The sequence below is a fragment of the Stegastes partitus genome, unplaced genomic scaffold, assembly GCF_000690725.1.
Source record: "Stegastes partitus isolate 25-593 unplaced genomic scaffold, Stegastes_partitus-1.0.2 Scaffold1755, whole genome shotgun sequence".
In the NCBI taxonomy this organism is placed as follows: domain Eukaryota; kingdom Metazoa; phylum Chordata; class Actinopteri; family Pomacentridae; genus Stegastes; species Stegastes partitus.
Genome location: NW_007579486.1, coordinates 92,692 through 114,366, shown reverse-complemented (window position 1 = coordinate 114,366; position 21,675 = coordinate 92,692). Strand labels below are relative to the sequence as shown.

Sequence of the window (21,675 nt, the reverse complement as noted above, 5' to 3'; positions counted from 1 at the left end):
CTGTGCAAAAATCTAAAATCTTGAAATATTTTCATTTTTGTATATTTTGGGTCACTTTAGGAAAAAACATCAAACTTCAGGTTAAAAAAAAAGACGTTTGGGTTATTTTTACTGCTGTCAGATGTCAAAACGGATCAAATTTGACCAAAAACAGAATGTAAGGGTTAAAAATTCATCAAAATAAATCATTTGTAGGAACCAGAATCTGTCGAATTCTTACCTCCTTGTTCCAACTGATTCTCCACGACTGACTCAGCTGTGACGAAGCAACACAAGCGAGACGGAAAACCACAAAAACAAGACACGCAACGACCAGAAAGAGACAAAACTATCACAAAGAGACACAGAACGAGATAAAAAAAATGAGAAAACCAAAGACCCTGTTCTAAAGAGACCCAGAAAAACACAAACAAGACAGAAAAACAACAACAAGACACACAGAAGGACAGAAAAAAGACTGAATCGTCTCACTGGGTTTGCAGAGGCAGCAGAAATGTAAATAGTTAAATGTAGAGACAACATTAGTTCCAGTGTTGATGACGTCTGTGGATCAGGTTTTAGACATTTTTGTAGAATTAATAATCAAACAAAACAAACCTTTCTTTTAAAAACACCCAGTTTTTCTGATTCCTGTCAGACATTTCTGAGTTCTTGCTCCTCCTCTGTGGTTGGATTTTATATCGCTGTGAAAAAAAACAACCCAGAAACAACCGCCTCCATCAGCATGTGCACTGATTTCCCTTTTCTCTCTCCAGGTGAAGCTCCGTTCGCAGAGATCTCAGTGAACGAGCTGCTGCAGTTTCACCAGCGAGGAAAAACCCTGAAAAAACCGGCCAACTGCTCCAACACGCTGTAAGAGTCCACGGCCGACCCGAGGCAGCCCGGAGCTAAAAACACCCAAACAGCTTCTCTCCTCTGTTAAAAACACTCTGACACCTTCTGTCTCCTCCTCAGATACGCCGTCATGAAGGCCTGCTGCCAGTGGAAGGACCAGGACCGACCCACGCTGGCCGAGGTGAGCCGCAAGCTGGTTTCTGGGGAGAAGAGCGCCGCCGATAAAGTCCTGAAGGCGTCCGGGCCGGTGAACATCGAGCAGTACCTGCAGGAGGCCGGATACGGGGAGGCCAACAGCTACACGGTGTTCTGAGCGGAGACAAACGGTGCTGCTGGGAACTGAAACGTTGGACTTTTTTGTTCTACTTTAGACTCACAGATCAGGAGAAACGTGCACATTAATCCACTCTGGGAATCATCTCGTTCGTGTCTTTGGTGTTTAAGGCTCCAGCTAATTATTATTTTCTCTGTTTCTTGAGCTTTGACGAATCAACAGCCAACTTTACCCTGTTCACCTGATCACAGATTCTTGAATGTTGCCTCATAAAAAGTCTATTCTTGTCAAATTATGCGCCTGTTTAAAACAACAACCTGCAGATGATTAACTTAGAAGTAAAGAAAGGTTATCAGGCTGCAACTAGAGACTGCTCTGTTGAATGTTTTCTGGATCGGTTGTCTCGAAAATATCAGAAAATCATGATCAGAGTTTCCTCAGATGTCTTGTTTTCTTCAGTTTCCTGTCACAGAGGAGGAAAGAAACCAGAAAATATTCACAGTGAAGAAGCTGCAATCACAGAATTTACAGTTTCTGCTTGAAAAAAAATCACTCAAACTGGTTGGAATTAAATTAAATAAGTCAAAACTAATAATTTTGCATGAATAGACTTTAGGACGTGTAAATCTGACCGAATGAATGCACGAAGGTTTGCAAATCTTGATTGTAATTTATGTTGTCAGCATGTTTTTGTACGTTGTGTAAATGAATCGGTGGAGTGAATCGTGTTCACTGAGATTCGACTGTAAATAAACCACGCGGCTGCAGTAACGGGTATTATTTATTGGTAGTACTGCATACAGAGCCCTCGGCACAGCCAGCCGCCAGGAACACCTATTCTTCAGGTAGTTAGGTTGATTAAAGCTTCTAAAAACTATCCTGCATCCATGAAAAAATAGCTCTGATTGTAGTACAAAAAAACGGAAACGATACAAAACTAAAACTTCTGATAACTGCTAGAAAGGAAGTAAATGAAACCCGCCGGGCCGAGCGAGTCCGTTCCTCGATGTGCTCGGAGCCCGGCTGCGGAGGAGAAAACAAACTACGAGTTATAAATGTGATGGACTGTAAACTTCATCACTAAAGTTAAAGCACCGTTTGAAGACCAGCGAGAAGTTCCTCTTCTGGAGGAACTCGAGTAGCACCGAGTCTCAGCGAAACGCCCCGACGGGACGCAGACACGACTTCCTGAAAGTAAACCTTCGACCTCGACCCGCTCGAGGATCTCCGTCTTTCCGCTTCAGAGTCCAACATGTTGAAGAAAAGCCTTGGCTTCACTCCCGCAGGCTGTTGATGGAGGCGCAGATCTTCAGGGCGGGACCCAGCTTGATGTTCATGGTGGAGATCAGGTGATCCTCCCGCAGCAGCAGCAGCGCCTGGCCGTCGATCTCCTGCGACAGGAACTGCGCGGCCAGCTCCTCGCAACCTGGACGCAATCAGGACAACAGACTCACATCAACAGGCAGCAATGCGTCTGCAGCAGCCTGATAGAGGCAACAATGGGATTAAATCGCCTCAAAACGTGTCAGGATGATGCGTTTTGACTGTTAATAACCACGTTAACCGGCAGATAAACGGCACATGAAGTGATTTATCTGAAGGGTCTCCTTTCAGTCGCCGTAGTGCCACAAGAAGCAGCATTTTATTAAAGCATAATTATGTTATTCTGGGAAGCAGCGGCATTAAATGAGACGTTAGTGGCAGGTTATAAGGAGCAGCATTTTACTGGCGGTCACCAGAGTTCGTTTTCAAAGTTAAACGAAGCGGATAATGACGCTATAAGCTACATAAAAAGCAACGTAATGGACAGGATTTGGGCTTTTGTTGGAGTGAAAAGAGGCGTTTTACTGTAAGTCACCAGAGTCGTGTAAAAAGTGCCTCGTTTTGGGCTTTTGACGGCATAAAAAGTTTTCTTAGTAATGATGCTGCTCCACACATAAGTGACGGGTTCTGGCAGAATAAAGACGTCATTTTACAGCGCTGTAAATAAAAACAGCATTCATTTGTCTTCGAACGGTTTAAGAAGTGGCTTGTTTCAGCTTCTGACACGACGACGTTAGCAAATGGAGGAATACCACAAAACGTGACCTGCAGGTTTCTGGAGGCACCAAGAGGCTGAAAAAGCATCATGTGTTGAGCTTTTAGTGTCTTTTTGCTTCCTAAAGGATAAAAAACACTAAAAAGGTTTTGTTGGTGTAAAAAGAAGCTTTCTTTGTTTACGGAGGTGTCCTGACCTATTTTTATTTTCTTTTTGCGTGTAATTTTAGTCATTTTTAATTGTTGTTTTAACACTGAAATTAGTTTTTCTGTCTGAATCATGAGATTATTTTTCACACATTCTCGTGGACGAGCTCCGACCTTGCAGCGAGGAGATGAACCGGCACACTTCCTCCACGCTCCACTGCGCCGGCGTCGCCGACAGGAAGCCGGCGCCCTCTGGCGGGAGGCTCCCCGGCGCCGAGCTGTCGGACTGAGGGGCGCTGAGGTCGGCCCTGCAGGAGTGAGACGAGCTGGGAGACAGCGAAGGGGAGTCGTCCTCCTCTTCCTCGCCGTCGCTGGAGACGTCCTCCGAGCGGCTGGACTCGGAGTGACACTGGAACAGAGACACACAACGTCAGAACACCAAGTCTGCTGATCAGAAAACTCACCTCATGTGAAAGGAAGATTCTGTATTTTTCTTTTAGTAAATACAACGTAAGACCCAAAACCAACCGGCGTAACTCAACACATTCTGGAAACTTTCATTCAGATGAATACCAATAAAGCTGCAACTAACAATTACTTTCATTCATTCAGTTAAACCTCCTGATTAGCTGTTGATCCGTAAAATGTGGATCAGAGTTTCCTCAAATGTCTTGTTTAGAGGAAAACCAGAAAATATTCTCACTGAAGACGCTGCAATCACAGAATTTAGACTGTTTTTATTCTTAAAAAATGCTCAAACTAATAGTTTTTAGATTTTAACTGCTGCAGCTGTAACAGACAACAAAAAGCTTAAATCATTTCCTGTGCATCAGCCGCTAACGACAGCTGATCAATCAAACCTGTTTCCTGCAGACCGGCTTGTTTTGTTTGATAAAGCAGAACATCTTTAGTGACTGTAGGTCAGACAAAAAGCCTCGTGTCTGAGCTGCAACCATTAATAAGTTAAATTCTTATTTTTGATTATATAATAATCGGCTTCATGAATTTTAAAAAATAAGAACAGTCCAAACTGTGATTGCAGCTTCTTCAATGTGGATATTTTCTGGTTTCGTTCCTCTGTGACAGTAAACTGAACATCTTTGGACTAAACAAGACATTTGCGGAAACTGATGCACATTTTTACCAGCTGATTGGATCACCCAGTGACTGTATTTTCTGCCATCGTGGGACCTGCAGCGCTCACCTTGACAGGTAGATGCTTGCTGGACATCTTGTTGCAGGAGATGTTGGAGCTGCTCCGGCGTGACGAACCTCTTCTCCTGGCAGAGTTCTCTGGAGGAGCTGCAGCTGCCGCCTGGCCTCCAGCTCGTCCTCTGCTGGTCTTAAAGTGCTGACTGCAGCTCACGTTGTACCTGGAAGGTGGACGATCAGATCAGTCAGTATGAAAGAACGCCTTCTGGCATCATTCAAACGTATGAGAGGAACTAAAGCCTCAGTTTTGCTCTGTTTAGATTTAGATCAGAACCTTTAGAGTGTTTGTGGGTCTGGACCGTTAGTCAGGAGACCATGTGACGATAAAGTGACAGAGACACAACACGACCACGAGGAGACAAAAAATGAACGGACAAAAAACCACGACACGACCACAAGGAGACAAAGAAAATTACCATAAAGACACACAAAACAAACATCAAGATAAAACACGACCACACAGAGACAAAAATGGCCACAAAGCAAAGATACAAAATGATCAAAAATAGACACGACACGAACACAAAGAGACAAAAAATGACCACAAAGACACAATATCATCATAAGAGACGCAAAACAATCACAAAAAGACAGCAAATTACTGTAAAGACACACAAAATGAGCAGGAAGAGACACAAAATGAACGAAAAAAGACACAACATGATTACAAAAAGACAAAAAAATGACCAAGAAGAGACACAAAACAACCACAAAGACAAAATAAACAAAAAGAGACGCAACATGAAGAGACAGCGCTATCAGAGAGACAACAGTGACTGCAAAGAGACACAGAGACAGACAAAACAAACGATATGAGATATAGAACGACCACAAAAAGACATAGAACAGCTAAAAAACGACCACAAAATATCCATAAACAAACTAAATTACTGTGAAGTTCTCTCCAGATTTGTTTCCTTGTGAAATTCTCGTTGAGACACTTTGGACTCAGTTCATCACAGAACACTTGTTCAGTTTTTCATTTTCACTTTTTGAGCTTCCTTTCGTTGAGCCATCTTATCGTATCAAACACTCTTGAAAGCTAAAGAGATCAGAGCTCTGAGAGTTAAGACGAGACACACAGAAGGTGAAGGACGAACCTCTTAGCGCAGGTGTTGGAGCAGAACCTCTTGGATCCTCTGAACTGGCTGGCTGGAGCGAGGCTGCCACAGTACTCACACTTCAACACTGGGAGCAAATCAAAAACAACAACAGTCAGAAGAGCCGCACAGCTCCGCAGAACCAAATCTGATGAATGAACACAGCAGAACTCACAGGGGGGTCCGTTCTCTGTTCGGCCCACCAGAGCGAAATCTCTGTCTTTGAGGAGTCCGGCCACCTGCAGCAAGGGGGGACACAGGTGAGACACAGGTGAGACGCAAGGGAGACGCAAGGGAGAAACAGGGGGAGACACAGGTGAGACGCAGGTGAGACACAAAGTGAGACACAGGGGGAGACACAGGGGGAGACACAGGTGAGACGCAAGGGAGACGCAGGTGAGACGCAAGGGAGAAACGGGGGAGACACAGGGGGAGACAGAGGTGAGACGCAAGGGAGAAACGGGGGAGAAAAGGGGGAGACACAGGTGAGACGCAAGGGAGAAACGGGGGAGACACAGGGGGAGACAGAGGTGAGACGCAAGGGAGAAACGGGGGAGACACAGGGTAGACGTAAGGGAGATAGGGAAGACGCAGGGGGAGACACGGGGGAGACGCAGGGGGAGACACAGGGGGAGACGTAGGTAAGACACGGGGGGAGACACAGGGGGAGACACGGGGGGAGACACGGAGGGAGACGCCGCTCAGACGGAGGCTCAGCGTGACCGAACTTACCGGGAAGGGCTCGGCTCCCTCCTGGATCACGAAGCCCTCGATGAGGTGGGTGAGGACCTGAGGTTTGACCACCGCCTGAGGAACCGGAGCCCGGTCTTTGTCCCCGACTCTGGACAGGGGGAGAGGCAGCGAGAGGGTGGGGGGAGACGAGAAGGCCGCTTCGACCGGAGGAGCTGAAGGGTGGAAGGAAACAATGGAGAGATTTACTGTGAGCAGCCTGGACGCGGTTCTACCTGCACGGCAACAGAAAGGCATCAACCGGATCTAATATTTACAACCAGTGAGCCGGAAATGTTTAGAAATTAGATTAGATTCAACTTCATAATATAGAAATGCTTCGTATTGTTGTGACTGGCAGAAGTCTTATGAGTTCAATTCTCCATGAATAAATCTAAAGATATAAAAAAGCAGGCGAGTTATTTTAAGTCAGTAAAAGAACTCCGTAAGAAACCCAAGTTTCTAGATCTTGGACTTGTGTCTGGTGAGTTTGTTCGACGATAAAAATCCGGATTTTAGCTGCAGAGAACACAAACATGTTGCCTGAATGAGCTTCAGTCACTACTTCATACTAACGCTGCTGTCAGCAACAAAAACAGAACACAAGCTTCATTTTATTATAAACACGAGCACCACAGAACACCTCAGTTCATCGTGCTGCTGCTTTGCTCTGACATCCAAACTGCACAAACCGCTTTTTTTTTCCTTCCATTTCTTTCATTTTGGAAGAAACTTTAAAAGTCAGACTCTGCCGCCACGTCCTTGCAGCGAACCAACGGCTGGAGCCAAAAGACGCAACGACTACGCAGAAGAAAAACACGTGAAAAAAAATGTTGATGTTACTAACTATGCTGGCGAACAGTACTTTTAGGGGATTTTTAAGGGACTGCTGAGGACTTTTCTCTTCGTGGTCAGGGTGTTTACATCTCATGTGTTGCTATTTATAATCGTACAGCACTTCGGTTCAACTCCCGTCTCATTTTAAATGTGCTCCATATATACATTTGACTTGATCTGAGCCGACTACAGTTGATGATTCTTGCAGACTTGGACGGCATTAACTGCAATTCTACAACTTCATTTAGCTTTTATCCAAAGCAACGTACATCTGAGACGACACGAGCAAGGATCCAGTCAGTCAACTGCAGTCACTAATTAGAATTCAGTCGTACTTCTGCTCCTGCTTTGTGACGATTTGGACGCACCTGAGTCCTTCGTAGGTGCAGGAGATAAAGGAGGAGCCGAATCCTTCATGGCTGCGGAGTCTGAAGATTCTGTCATGTCGTTCGCTGCGTCGCAGTCTGATTTTCTCTTCAGAGAACCAACGGCAGGTTTTGTCTGACAACAGATTGAACAGTTACAGCTCCATGCATAAAGGTTTTCATCTGTACCACAGCAGCGCGTGCCTTCGGTCTTACCACAGCGGTGTTGTTGCCGACCGGACCTCCAGCAGATGCAGCGTCCTGGGCGCCGCCGCCTCGAGCCTGAGCCAGCGCCACCGCCTGAGCGTTCCCCGCCAAGCCCTGCCTGGCTCCCACCAGCTGCACTGGGATGTGAGGAGCGTTCACCTGGCTGTTGCTGGGAGGGGCTGGGAGGATGGGAGGTGGGTGTCGGGGGGGCAGCTGCACAGGTAGCCGGTGGCCCTGAGCCGTCTTGGGCTGGATGGGAACCGGACCTTTGTCCACGTTGGCGCTGGCCTGCTGCAGCGGCTGAACCACCAGAGTCTGAGTGTTGACGTTGGGTTTGGGCGCCACCGAGCCGATGGGGTAACCCTGGGTGGAGGTGGCGACGCTGGAGGTGGGCACCAGGAGGACGGGGGCAGCGGAGGAGGACAGCAGGAGCTGGGACAGAGGAAGAGCCGTGGAGGAAGAGGAGGAAGGAGCCACCGAGGCAGCCGGAGTCACAGTCTTCACGGTCAGGGGGCTGGCGGCCGACTGCTGCGTGAAGCCCGGTTTGGACATCTGCTGCTGCTGAGGCTGAACCTGCTGCTGCTGCGCCGTCGCAGGGAAGCTCTGCTGCTGGCCCACAGGAAAACCGTCCTTCCTCTCCGGGAGCTCAGACTTCACAGCAACAGCTTTTGGAGTGGAAACGCAGTGCAGAGCCAAGTTCTGTACCTGCGAGGCGACGAAAGAAGGAAGCTGTGGTGAAAAAACGTCTCCACCTAATGACTGACTTTAACCGTCTGAACAGCAAAACACAGGATTGAAAGGAACGGTGTCTTTACTAAAAAATAGAAAACCATCAAAATTATTCTTTATCTTAGAAGCAATTTTAAAAATAAATACACTGAAAAAAATGTGATGATTTTCAACTGTCTGTCTGATAATATTCTAAGACAGGGATGTCGAACTCTGGTCCTCAAGGGCTGCAATCCTGCATGTTCTAGATGTTTCCAACACACCTGATTCAAATGATCAGCTCATCATCAAGCTCTGCAGAAGTCTGATAACGATCCTGATTATTTGGTGTGTTGGAAGAAGGAAACATCTAAAACATGCAGGATTGCGGCCCTCGAGGACCGGATGTCGACACCCCTGTTCTAAGACAAAGAAATATTAAAACCTGAGCATAAAATCGCAACATTTCATTAAAATCACTTTATATTACAAGCCTTTTTTTTTTTTTTTAAGTGGAGCAGTCACAGAACACATTCACAGAGAGACAAGATGCAGCTTAAACCTTCCGAAACATGCTGGTGGGTTTAAAAAGCAGCTTATCTTTAGAAAACAGAGCAAGACTAAAACAAGCCAGTGACTATACAAACTGAAGGCAGTGTCAGATTTTCCCCTTCCAGATGTTTCTGAACTACTCGTGTTCAAAACTTTAATAAATCCGGATCAGAACCGTGATAATACGTCAAGACTACTTTATACGACATGTCTTGTTTTAAAGTCCACCAAAAACAAACCGCTTGTAACAGAATTCTGTGGGGGGAAAAAAAAAAAGATGCTGTGATCAACCATCAGAGTTTCCCGGTTGAACTGCAGGCGGTGTTTCCACAGAGAGACCTACTGGATCAATAACGGCTCAGACACAGTTCAGCTCGGTCCTCACATCACCGTAAGACAACACAAGTCCAACCTGATCGCTGTCCGACTGGGCCGTCGCGGTGGTAGAGGCGCCTTCGTGTTGCTGCTGTTGCTGTGGCTGAGTCTGAGCAACGGTTGCCACGGTAGCCGTCGCCGTACCACCAGGCATGAAGATGAGCTGAGAGGCAAGAGGAGCCCTGAGAGCCTGGAAGAGACGGACAAAGTTGGAAATGCTGATTATTTTGTTTTTTCCTCTTCAGAAAATTCTAACTGGGTTTTCTGCTGATGGAGTTTAGTTTATATGAGATCTGCAACGACACGCCTGTTAATCCTCCTTTGTTGAAATGGATGTGTTTAAAGGAGAATATTCCTAAACGTGTGTCGCACTTTGTCCTTTAGCTTGAAGTACTGAATGACTTTAGGTGGCAGCTCGCATTTTGTAAAGAAAGAAAAAATAAGCATTGATTAGATGTTTTTTCAAGTTCAAAAGTTTGTTCTGCATTTTGTAGGGACCACACAAGTCATGGAAAGTTGTCCACTAGTAAACTAATCAGCAACTGTCGTCATAATTGATTAGTAATTTGAATAATTTTTTCACTTGAAAAAAAAAAAGAAGTCTAAATTCTGTGATTTCAGCTTCTTCAACGTGAATAGTTTCTGCTTTCTTTCCTCCTCTATGACAGCAAACTGAAGATCTTTGGACAAAACTGATTTGAAATTGATCAATTTACAACAGGGGTCTCGAACTCCGGTCCTCAAGGGCCGCAATCCTGCATGTTTTAGATGTTTCCTTCTTCCAACACACCTGATTCAAATGATCAGCTCATCATCAAGCTCTGCAGAAGCCTGATAATGATCCTGATCATGTGAATCAGGTGTGTTGGAAAAGGGGAAACATCTAAAACTTGCAGGTTTGCGGCCCTCGAGGACCGGATGTCGACACCCCTGATTTACAACAATAAGAACTGTTAGTTGACTTCACATAGTGTCGTCTTAAAGCAGCTACCGACAGAGTTTCTAGTTTTGCTCAGTAAGAAACTGTCTCTGCTCTCAGAGCCGTAAACGTCTAGTTATGAATATCACACGATACCAACTCCATTCATAACCACCTGTGATGTAAAAAGCAGGCATTTAACTGATGTATTACTTCATGATGGGAGATCATTTGTGACTCACCCTGAGGAACATGGGTCCCTGTGCGGCAGAGTTTCCCCCCAGCAGCACCGACTGGTTCAGAGTCGTGGTTGTCGCAGACGTCACCGGACCGTGAGGACGAGGGCTGGTCATGGTTCCTCCTGCAGACGTGGTGCTTATGTTCACCTGCCAGGGACACAAGTGTTTTTTTTTTTTTGTTTTAAACGGACGTGCTACTTTTAACAAACTACTTTATTGAAGACTAAAGAAACTCACGGTGGTGGCCACTTGGGACATGCTGTTACTGGGAGTGTTGGACTGGCGGCTGGCGGCGAGCGTGGCCTGGTGTCAGGAGACAATGAGCAGAACAGGTTGTAATGCTTTCGTTTAACGTGACTTTGCTCCGACTCTATGTTCTCGTCATACTTCTGGTTACCTGTTGCACGGCGGCCAGGTTGTGGAGTTGAGCGTTGTTGATCTGCTGCTGCAGCATGAGATGCTGGAAGTACTGAGCTGCCTGCGGCTGCCTCTGCAGAGCCTGAAGAGCCTGAACACACACACACAGGGCTTTAGGGCGAACTCAAGGCTTTTTGCTTAAATTTTGTTTTCAGTTTAACACATTCAACTTGTTTCTGCACACAGACTCTCACCTGCACAGCTTGTCTCTCGTACAGAGACATGTGCGCGATCTGAGGTGCTCTGGAGTTCCCACTGGCCTGAGGAGTCCCATTAGTGGTGCCGCCCGTGTTCTGTTCTTCACCTGCATCCATGTTTCCTGCTCAAAACCAAAAGAGTCACTCATCAAAGGGAGCTGTGACAGATTCACTGTGCAGCATGCAGACTTTCTATCCGCTGCACATGATTTAACTGTAAATATCTTGTCATGCACAAGAGACGTCTGTCTGGTAGAACTTCATTTACTCTGATTTACGGCTTCTTGGAGACACAGAGATTGTTGACCTCCAGCAACATGAACAGAAACGAGAGAGTAACTCAGAAAAAGCAAGATTTCGCTGTCAAAAGAAATATTTCAGATACAGAAAGAATGATGTCGACCAAAAGCGTATGGAAAGTTTAAAAAAGGGACATTTTTTCTTCTGTGCAAATGAAGTTTTAAACAAACACATTGTTTAGTTGCAACAAGTTGCACAAGCAGCTGAACAACGACAAAACAAGAGTGCCCAAAACCACTCAAAACTCTTCTAAAATCAATTAATTTGCCCAAAATGACACAAAGTATGTAGAAAATGAATCTGAAACTGTGCAAAATGAATCGAAACTGGTCCAAAATACGACCTGAAATGGTTCCCAAATTATTCAACAAGTGTCCAACATGACAAAAAAAGATTTCCAAAAGTACTTCAAGTTGCAGAAAATAAGTTGAAACTTCAAAATACAACACTGACCCAGAAGCTGCAGCTATACTTCATGCAATTACATTTGCAATTATTTGTTTTTACATTATAAGTTTTCACAACAATTAAAAAAGCCAAACTTTATCAACCGTTTCAGTTTTCAACCAGTTGGAGGATGCATAAAAGAGCTCATTGTTCTGTCTGTGAGTTCTGCTGTTGTTCTTCATGTCCAGTCTGTCTGCATCAGTAAATGTTCAGCTTTAGGAACCAGAACATGGACTGTTTGGCCTGCAGACAACAGCTGTGAGTAACAATAACTTATTTAACCCGACACTGACACCGTGTGTCTCCTGTAAAAGCCGACTGTCTCCGGCACTAAGCAGCTTTCTGGTACTTTGTTGAGCACGCCAGATGTCAACATGATGGATGAGAGAAGGAACAACATGGAGGAAAAGTTGAAAACACCACAGCAGCTAAGCTAGCCAGCGGCGGCTAACTACAATAGATCAGAGCTCGTTAGCAAATCTGAGCGACAGTCTGACAGATTAAACTGGATAAAATGTCCGGGACAGGGATGAAGCAGCGGGCAGAGCGAATAAAAGCAGCAGAGTTAGAAGTTTATTACGAACATTTAACGAGTCGGTGAGTGGAAAAGCTGCAGCGCTGGTTCAAACACATGCTAACAGGTTAGCATGCTAGCAGTTTTCTGCAGGCACAACAAGCAGTGAGCGGAGTTCAGCTGCTGTCAGCGGGTGAAGCTTCTCCGTGTTTTCAGTTTTTACCTTTTCTTCTGTCCGTCCGCAGCTAAACACCCAGTTTTTATTCCGCTCAGAGCTTCAGAGGGAAAACTAAAATCTACCGAAGCAACAGAAATTCAGGTTTTACCTCCAACCAGGCCCCGCCCCTTTTTAGGCTTCTTCTTCTGCGCCTCCTTTGAGAGTCAACAGCGGCTGACGTGACGCCGCCCCCTGCTGGTGGGAGAGAGGAGCACAGCGTCGGAGTTTAGAAAAAGAAAAAGAATAAAACAACAAAAACACACAAAAATTAACAATAAAACAAGCAACAAAAACTGCAACTCCTGCCCTTTTCTTTTGCTTCTTCTTTTAGCTTCAACAGCGGCAGGAAAAAAAGCGAGTTAGAGTGATACCACCCCCAGCTGGTGGGAAGGAGGAGTACAGCGTTTGGGTTTACAACATGCGCACAAAACAAACACAAAACAAAAACACAACAAATGAAAAAAACAAACAAATAAAAGCACTGGAAACAAAAAAAAGACAAATACAAACAAACGACACCATAAAAAACAACAAAATAGAAAATACAAACCAAAAAACACAACCAATAAACGAACCAAAGTAACAAACAAAATTCCACAAATGAAACAAAAACAAATAAAAACGTAAACAAACTAAACAAAAACAAACTAATTAGACAAACAAAAACCCACAAAGTAAAAAATAAATGACAACAAACAAAAACAAACACACAACACAATAAAACAAATAAACAAAATAGCAAATACAAACCAAACAACAAAAAACAAAAACAAAATAGAAAATATAAACCAAACAACAAAAAACAAAACAAAAGCAAAAACAGGAGCAAAAATAAAAACAAAACGCAAACAAGAACACAAAAATGTAAACAAACTAAAATTTAAACAAACACAAAGCCACATAATAAAAACAAACAGTAACAAAAACAAGGAATCGACAACAAAGCCCAACTTAAGTTTTCTTCTTCTTCAGACTAGTGTCCCGTCTTTTTCTTTTCAGCTCAATTCAGTGTTTTTATTGGCACGTCTATCATGTGAATAATGAGAAAAGAGTCGCCATCTTTTTCTTCCTCCTCTGCTTCTTCTTGTTTGTGTTTGTTTTTTTTTTACCTCCACTGTCGTTTCCAGCTTTGTCTGTATCTGTTGTGTCACGTGATGGATCGTATCACAGTCACAACGCTGGCGCTTCTTTCTCAACCTTCATTTGCCTTCAGCTCAGCTCCACGAGTCCTGACACGTCTGGACGGGTGTGTTGTTCCTCTGTACTGATTTGAATGATCAAATAAATCCTCCTCAGGCCTTTTTTTCTGTTCTTAATGTTCTGTTGGACAAACTGTGAGCAGATGCAGGGAGTGAAACATTTGTTTTGTAAGACTGAACCGAGCTGGCTCAGTCGGTGCCAAGTCACCCAGATATCAGAACTTTTAGCTTCATGTCACGGTTTGTTCTTCTTTTCTTAAATGAATGATGCAAAAACTTCCACCTAAACCAGGGAACCTCGCAAAACCTGACAGTTTCACTCCAAATACTTGTTGAACATCTTTCATTTTTTAATGTTTTCAGCCGATTCTACCTTCAAGAAGGTTCAAGGAAATCTAAACAATCCTTCCTGGAAAAAAAAAAAAAGCTGTTAAAATGTCCTAAAAAGAGGATTTTTCAGCTCTGAAGCTACTTGTAGGAGTCCATTTGTTGATGCAGCACCAAATAACAATTTGTTATCACAAAACTGAGCTGCTTCTACCCACAAGAAAGAAAAAAAAAGGTTTTATTAGTGGAGATATTAATTTTTCAAAAAAATCATATTTTTTGTTTTGATGATAAATTATAGATTTTTATTAATTTGATTTATGTAAAAATAACAACAACAATAACATTAATACTAATAAATCAACATAAGCTACAGACATGATCACAAGTTTCAGCTTTTTCTGGGATATTCAGTAAAAAAAATAAAATAAAAAAAAAAAAACAAAACAGCCAAATCCTGTGAAAAGCCTTTAAAAGAATCATGAAGTTATAAAAATCAACACAGACTGCCTATTTTCAAAAATTCGTAACTCAAACAGTATTTGAAGCAGAGTTGTGGGAAGTTTTCGCCTGATTGATTTCAAGAACATCCATGAGCTCAATGACCCGGCTCTGCTCAGGAGGAGTGTTTGTCGTGTGGCTCAACCTAAAGTCAAATTAATCATCAGAGAGAATTTTTGTTTCACCAACAGGTTTCTTGAAACGACACAAACATGTGACAAAACACAGTGATTGTGTAGATGTTGATTATTTTTTATGTCCTATTTTGACATCTTGAACCTTTAGTCTTTAGTCTTTAGATGGACACTTGGAGGAACCAAATCCCACAAACACTGTTGGACACCAGAACAACTGATGTGGAGCAAAGCAAAGACTCTGATGAGTGAAGAAGAGGACGAAGACGTTTGGACATTTTTATAGCAGGTGTTAAAATTGATCGATAGCATCTTTAAAATACACGTCTTACTGTGTTTTGTCACTTGTTTATGTCATTTGAAGCAGAAGAAACCTGTTGGTAAAATAAAATATCACTATAAATGTAGACCTGACTGCTGGAGGATGAATACTTTGGATTTAACTGACTGCCTGCATGGATCAATGACCGACTGCAGCCATCAGGGGGCGCTGTTGCACAGTCTTTACATTCAGAGCACCATGGTCTGAATGTTGGAGATAAATGACCTTCTGACCCTGAAGCTCCGTGTTATTACCAATTAAAAGCAGGTTTGAACCAGACGTCACCACATTCAGATCATTTCCATTTTAAAGGCGAATGAACTCTGGTCCGATCCGTCTGAAGGAACCGAGACGCTGAAGGACGGAAACATTCAAATCGTCTGCAGCCAAGTGTGAAGAAACGTTTTCCACCAACCCAGACAGGAGGGAACGTTCCCTACAAGTTCTACTGACGTTTTAAAGAAAACATTTCACACAAAGTTGCTGTGAGGTTAAAAAAAACCTAAAGTTTTAACATTCTGAAGACGTTTGGAGAACGTTGTCAGATTGTGAAAACTGAAGAAGAACGTTCTCGAACCAACACTAAAAATAAGATGCTTTTAATATGTTCTCGAGGCCTCAGAAGACGGAACGTTTTCTTTAATAAAACGTTCCTGTATTGTGATATCATAACAAAGGTGGAACGTTCTGCCTGCAACATTCTGAGGATGTTTGGAGAACGTTGTTAGATTATGAAAACTGAAGAAGAATGTTCTCGAATCGACGTTTAAAAAAGATGTTTTCAATATGTTCTCTCGGCCTCACAAGACGGAACGTTTTCTTTAATAAAACGTTCCCGTAATGGGATTGATTAATACCAACATTCTGAGGATGTTTTGTGGACGTTGTTGAGGGAACACATCGTAGGACATTCTTTTATAAGATGTTTCCACAAGACAACAGAGGAAGAACGTTCTCAAACAACATTCAAAAAATGTTTTTGAGGCTTCAGAGGCTTTCTATAAAACCTTCTTGTAACTTTACACATCAACAAAAGCGGAACGTTCTGCCTGCAACGCTCTAAGGACGTTGTTGAGGAACATGTTGTGGAACTATAAATCATTTTTAGAGAACTTTATTCACTTCTAAGAAGAAAATTCTAAACGTCGCCTAAACTTTAGAACTTTCTCAGGTTAAAGTTCTCGGTGAGAACTTGTGAAACAGAACATCTGGCCGGCAGAACGCTGTTTTAAAACAACGACACAAAAGCAGAAACGTTCAGAATGAGCAGAACGGAGGAGGTTCCGGGCAGATCGACTGAAAACCAACCAAACCATAAATCATGTTCTGTGTGAGGTGAAGCCGTTGGTGGTTTCGGCTGCAGGAGGAACTCTGAATCGACAGAGCCACTCTCTTCGTGTCCATGTTTTCTCTCGTAATCAAATTTTCCCTCTACCTGCCGGGAGATGCTGGTTTCCATGGTAACATGACGGGATCCAGACGGATGCTGAGGCGACAGGAAGCAGCGTCAGAGGAGCGAAGAGCAAAGCTGGAGCCGAAAGGGTGGAACCTGAACTTCTGCACGTAGCTCGTTTCCGCTTTACTTTTAGGGAGGGTTTGACCTGTTTTTTTTTTTTTTTAAGTCGAGACGACGATTCCCCAGAAAGACAGAAAAGGCAGAAGCCGACCACATTAAAGGGAACCAGAGGCTGTGACGTAAAGTCGGTGTCACAACTGGTTTCCGGCCTTTAGTTCCCTCTGAGCTGCAGCGATTTTATTAATCAGACGTGACGACACAAGTCGGCTGAAAATGTCCAATAAAAACAGAAACTCACTGCAGACATGTGGTTCAGAAAGTCACTTCAGAGATATTCTAACGTAGTCCTACGCCGTAAAACGTCAACGTTTCTGTCAACAGTCTTCAGCGATTTGTTTCAGTAGTTTAGTTTTATTTTACAGATTTATGTTTGACCATAAAATGACACTATTGTCAANTTGTTTTAAACGGACGTGCTACTTTTAACAAACTACTTTATTGAAGACTAAAGAAACTCACGGTGGTGGCCACTTGGGACATGCTGTTACTGGGAGTGTTGGACTGGCGGCTGGCGGCGAGCGTGGCCTGGTGTCAGGAGACAATGAGCAGAACAGGTTGTAATGCTTTCGTTTAACGTGACTTTGCTCCGACTCTATGTTCTCGTCATACTTCTGGTTACCTGTTGCACGGCGGCCAGGTTGTGGAGTTGAGCGTTGTTGATCTGCTGCTGCAGCATGAGATGCTGGAAGTACTGAGCTGCCTGCGGCTGCCTCTGCAGAGCCTGAAGAGCCTGAACACACACACACAGGGCTTTAGGGCGAACTCAAGGCTTTTTGCTTAAATTTTGTTTTCAGTTTAACACATTCAACTTGTTTCTGCACACAGACTCTCACCTGCACAGCTTGTCTCTCGTACAGAGACATGTGCGCGATCTGAGGTGCTCTGGAGTTCCCACTGGCCTGAGGAGTCCCATTAGTGGTGCCGCCCGTGTTCTGTTCTTCACCTGCATCCATGTTTCCTGCTCAAAACCAAAAGAGTCACTCATCAAAGGGAGCTGTGACAGATTCACTGTGCAGCATGCAGACTTTCTATCCGCTGCACATGATTTAACTGTAAATATCTTGTCATGCACAAGAGACGTCTGTCTGGTAGAACTTCATTTACTCTGATTTACGGCTTCTTGGAGACACAGAGATTGTTGACCTCCAGCAACATGAACAGAAACGAGAGAGTAACTCAGAAAAAGCAAGATTTCGCTGTCAAAAGAAATATTTCAGATACAGAAAGAATGATGTCGACCAAAAGCGTATGGAAAGTTTAAAAAAGGGACATTTTTTCTTCTGTGCAAATGAAGTTTTAAACAAACACATTGTTTAGTTGCAACAAGTTGCACAAGCAGCTGAACAACGACAAAACAAGAGTGCCCAAAACCACTCAAAACTCTTCTAAAATCAATTAATTTGCCCAAAATGACACAAAGTATGTAGAAAATGAATCTGAAACTGTGCAAAATGAATCGAAACTGGTCCAAAATACGACCTGAAATGGTTCCCAAATTATTCAACAAGTGTCCAACATGACAAAAAAAGATTTCCAAAAGTACTTCAAGTTGCAGAAAACAAGTTGAAACTTCAAAATACAACACTGACCCAGAAGCTGCAGCTATACTTCATGCAATTACATTTGCAATTATTTGTTTTTACATTATAAGTTTTCACAACAATTAAAAAAGCCAAACTTTATCAACCGTTTCAGTTTTCAACCAGTTGGAGGATGCATAAAAGAGCTCATTGTTCTGTCTGTGAGTTCTGCTGTTGTTCTTCATGTCCAGTCTGTCTGCATCAGTAAATGTTCAGCTTTAGGAACCAGAACATGGACTGTTTGGCCTGCAGACAACAGCTGTGAGTAACAATAACTTATTTAACCCGACACTGACACCGTGTGTCTCCTGTAAAAGCCGACTGTCTCCGGCACTAAGCAGCTTTCTGGTACTTTGTTGAGCACGCCAGATGTCAACATGATGGATGAGAGAAGGAACAACATGGAGGAAAAGTTGAAAACACCACAGCAGCTAAGCTAGCCAGCGGCGGCTAACTACAATAGATCAGAGCTCGTTAGCAAATCTGAGCGACAGTCTGACAGATTAAACTGGATAAAATGTCCGGGACAGGGATGAAGCAGCGGGCAGAGCGAATAAAAGCAGCAGAGTTAGAAGTTTATTACGAACATTTAACGAGTCGGTGAGTGGAAAAGCTGCAGCGCTGGTTCAAACACATGCTAACAGGTTAGCATGCTAGCAGTTTTCTGCAGGCACAACAAGCAGTGAGCGGAGTTCAGCTGCTGTCAGCGGGTGAAGCTTCTCCGTGTTTTCAGTTTTTACCTTTTCTTCTGTCCGTCCGCAGCTAAACACCCAGTTTTTATTCCGCTCAGAGCTTCAGAGGGAAAACTAAAATCTACCGAAGCAACAGAAATTCAGGTTTTACCTCCAACCAGGCCCCGCCCCTTTTTAGGCTTCTTCTTCTGCGCCTCCTTTGAGAGTCAACAGCGGCTGACGTGACGCCGCCCCCTGCTGGTGGGAGAGAGGAGCACAGCGTCGGAGTTTAGAAAAAGAAAAAGAATAAAACAACAAAAACACACAAAAATTAACAATAAAACAAGCAACAAAAACTGCAACTCCTGCCCTTTTCTTTTGCTTCTTCTTTTAGCTTCAACAGCGGCAGGAAAAAAAGCGAGTTAGAGTGATACCACCCCCAGCTGGTGGGAAGGAGGAGTACAGCGTTTGGGTTTACAACATGCGCACAAAACAAACACAAAACAAAAACACAACAAATGAAAAAAACAAACAAATAAAAGCACTGGAAACAAAAAAAAGACAAATACAAACAAACGACACCATAAAAAACAACAAAATAGAAAATACAAACCAAAAAACACAACCAATAAACGAACCAAAGTAACAAACAAAATTCCACAAATGAAACAAAAACAAATAAAAACGTAAACAAACTAAACAAAAACAAACTAATTAGACAAACAAAAACCCACAAAGTAAAAAATAAATGACAACAAACAAAAACAAACACACAACACAATAAAACAAATAAACAAAATAGCAAATACAAACCAAACAACAAAAAACAAAAACAAAATAGAAAATATAAACCAAACAACAAAAAACAAAACAAAAGCAAAAACAGGAGCAAAAATAAAAACAAAACGCAAACAAGAACACAAAAATGTAAACAAACTAAAATTTAAACAAACACAAAGCCACATAATAAAAACAAACAGTAACAAAAACAAGGAATCGACAACAAAGCCCAACTTAAGTTTTCTTCTTCTTCAGACTAGTGTCCCGTCTTTTTCTTTTCAGCTCAATTCAGTGTTTTTATTGGCACGTCTATCATGTGAATAATGAGAAAAGAGTCGCCATCTTTTTCTTCCTCCTCTGCTTCTTCTTGTTTGTGTTTGTTTTTTTTTTACCTCCACTGTCGTTTCCAGCTTTGTCTGTATCTGTTGTGTCACGTGATGGATCGTATCACAGTCACAACGCTGGCGCTTCTTTCTCAACCTTCATTTGCCTTCAGCTCAGCTCCACGAGTCCTGACACGTCTGGACGGGTGTGTTGTTCCTCTGTACTGATTTGAATGATCAAATAAATCCTCCTCAGGCCTTTTTTTCTGTTCTTAATGTTCTGTTGGACAAACTGTGAGCAGATGCAGGGAGTGAAACATTTGTTTTGTAAGACTGAACCGAGCTGGCTCAGTCGGTGCCAAGTCACCCAGATATCAGAACTTTTAGCTTCATGTCACGGTTTGTTCTTCTTTTCTTAAATGAATGATGCAAAAACTTCCACCTAAACCAGGGAACCTCGCAAAACCTGACAGTTTCACTCCAAATACTTGTTGAACATCTTTCATTTTTTAATGTTTTCAGCCGATTCTACCTTCAAGAAGGTTCAAGGAAATCTAAACAATCCTTCCTGGAAAAAAAAAAAAAGCTGTTAAAATGTCCTAAAAAGAGGATTTTTCAGCTCTGAAGCTACTTGTAGGAGTCCATTTGTTGATGCAGCACCAAATAACAATTTGTTATCACAAAACTGAGCTGCTTCTACCCACAAGAAAGAAAAAAAAAGGTTTTATTAGTGGAGATATTAATTTTTCAAAAAAATCATATTTTTTGTTTTGATGATAAATTATAGATTTTTATTAATTTGATTTATGTAAAAATAACAACAACAATAACATTAATACTAATAAATCAACATAAGCTACAGACATGATCACAAGTTTCAGCTTTTTCTGGGATATTCAGTAAAAAAAATAAAATAAAAAAAAAAAAACAAAACAGCCAAATCCTGTGAAAAGCCTTTAAAAGAATCATGAAGTTATAAAAATCAACACAGACTGCCTATTTTCAAAAATTCGTAACTCAAACAGTATTTGAAGCAGAGTTGTGGGAAGTTTTCGCCTGATTGATTTCAAGAACATCCATGAGCTCAATGACCCGGCTCTGCTCAGGAGGAGTGTTTGTCGTGTGGCTCAACCTAAAGTCAAATTAATCATCAGAGAGAATTTTTGTTTCACCAACAGGTTTCTTGAAACGACACAAACATGTGACAAAACACAGTGATTGTGTAGATGTTGATTATTTTTTATGTCCTATTTTGACATCTTGAACCTTTAGTCTTTAGTCTTTAGATGGACACTTGGAGGAACCAAATCCCACAAACACTGTTGGACACCAGAACAACTGATGTGGAGCAAAGCAAAGACTCTGATGAGTGAAGAAGAGGACGAAGACGTTTGGACATTTTTATAGCAGGTGTTAAAATTGATCGATAGCATCTTTAAAATACACGTCTTACTGTGTTTTGTCACTTGTTTATGTCATTTGAAGCAGAAGAAACCTGTTGGTAAAATAAAATATCACTATAAATGTAGACCTGACTGCTGGAGGATGAATACTTTGGATTTAACTGACTGCCTGCATGGATCAATGACCGACTGCAGCCATCAGGGGGCGCTGTTGCACAGTATTTACATTCAG

General features: G+C 42.7%; 3 protein-coding genes across 6 annotated transcripts in view; 1 reads left to right on the top strand and 2 right to left on the bottom strand.

Moving 5' to 3' along the window:
• Positions 1–1,531, top strand: part of styk1b (serine/threonine/tyrosine kinase 1b) — a 9,458-nt gene extending 7,927 nt beyond the window's left edge. For all 3 annotated transcript variants that reach the window (XM_008302084.1, XM_008302086.1, XM_008302085.1), the window contains 2 exons: positions 756–852; positions 955–1,531. In XM_008302084.1, coding sequence (XP_008300306.1) covers positions 756–852; positions 955–1,147 — 290 coding nt within the window. In that variant the 3' untranslated portion in view covers positions 1,148–1,531. The remainder of the gene's footprint in view (positions 1–755; positions 853–954) is intronic.
• A 340-nt stretch (positions 1,532–1,871) lies between these two features.
• phc1 (polyhomeotic homolog 1) lies at positions 1,872–16,670 on the bottom strand. Of its 2 annotated transcripts, XM_008302082.1 has the most exons (15): positions 16,660–16,670; positions 12,634–12,706; positions 11,147–11,271; positions 10,933–11,043; positions 10,773–10,838; positions 10,539–10,682; positions 9,415–9,567; positions 7,752–8,447; positions 7,539–7,671; positions 6,337–6,509; positions 5,780–5,843; positions 5,605–5,692; positions 4,497–4,665; positions 3,467–3,701; positions 1,872–2,534 (listed from the first exon to the last, which is right to left on the bottom strand). In XM_008302082.1, the coding sequence occupies exons 3-15, from the start codon at positions 11,264–11,266 to the stop codon at positions 2,383–2,385; spliced, it is 2,304 nt and encodes a 767-aa protein (XP_008300304.1). In that variant the 5' UTR covers positions 11,267–11,271; positions 12,634–12,706; positions 16,660–16,670; the 3' UTR covers positions 1,872–2,382. The 2 variants fall into 2 exon arrangements, with proteins under 2 accessions (XP_008300304.1, XP_008300303.1); XM_008302081.1 differs by lacking the exon at positions 16,660–16,670 and having other exon boundaries at positions 12,634–12,835.
• LOC103372439 (polyhomeotic-like protein 1) lies at positions 16,368–19,202 on the bottom strand. Its single transcript, XM_008302089.1, has 6 exons — positions 19,007–19,202; positions 17,520–17,644; positions 17,306–17,416; positions 17,146–17,211; positions 16,546–16,596; positions 16,368–16,406 (listed from the first exon to the last, which is right to left on the bottom strand). Exons 2-6 carry the CDS (start codon positions 17,637–17,639, stop codon positions 16,368–16,370), a joined length of 387 nt encoding a protein of 128 aa, XP_008300311.1. The 5' UTR covers positions 17,640–17,644; positions 19,007–19,202.
• Between the last annotated feature and the right edge of the window lie 2,473 nt (positions 19,203–21,675).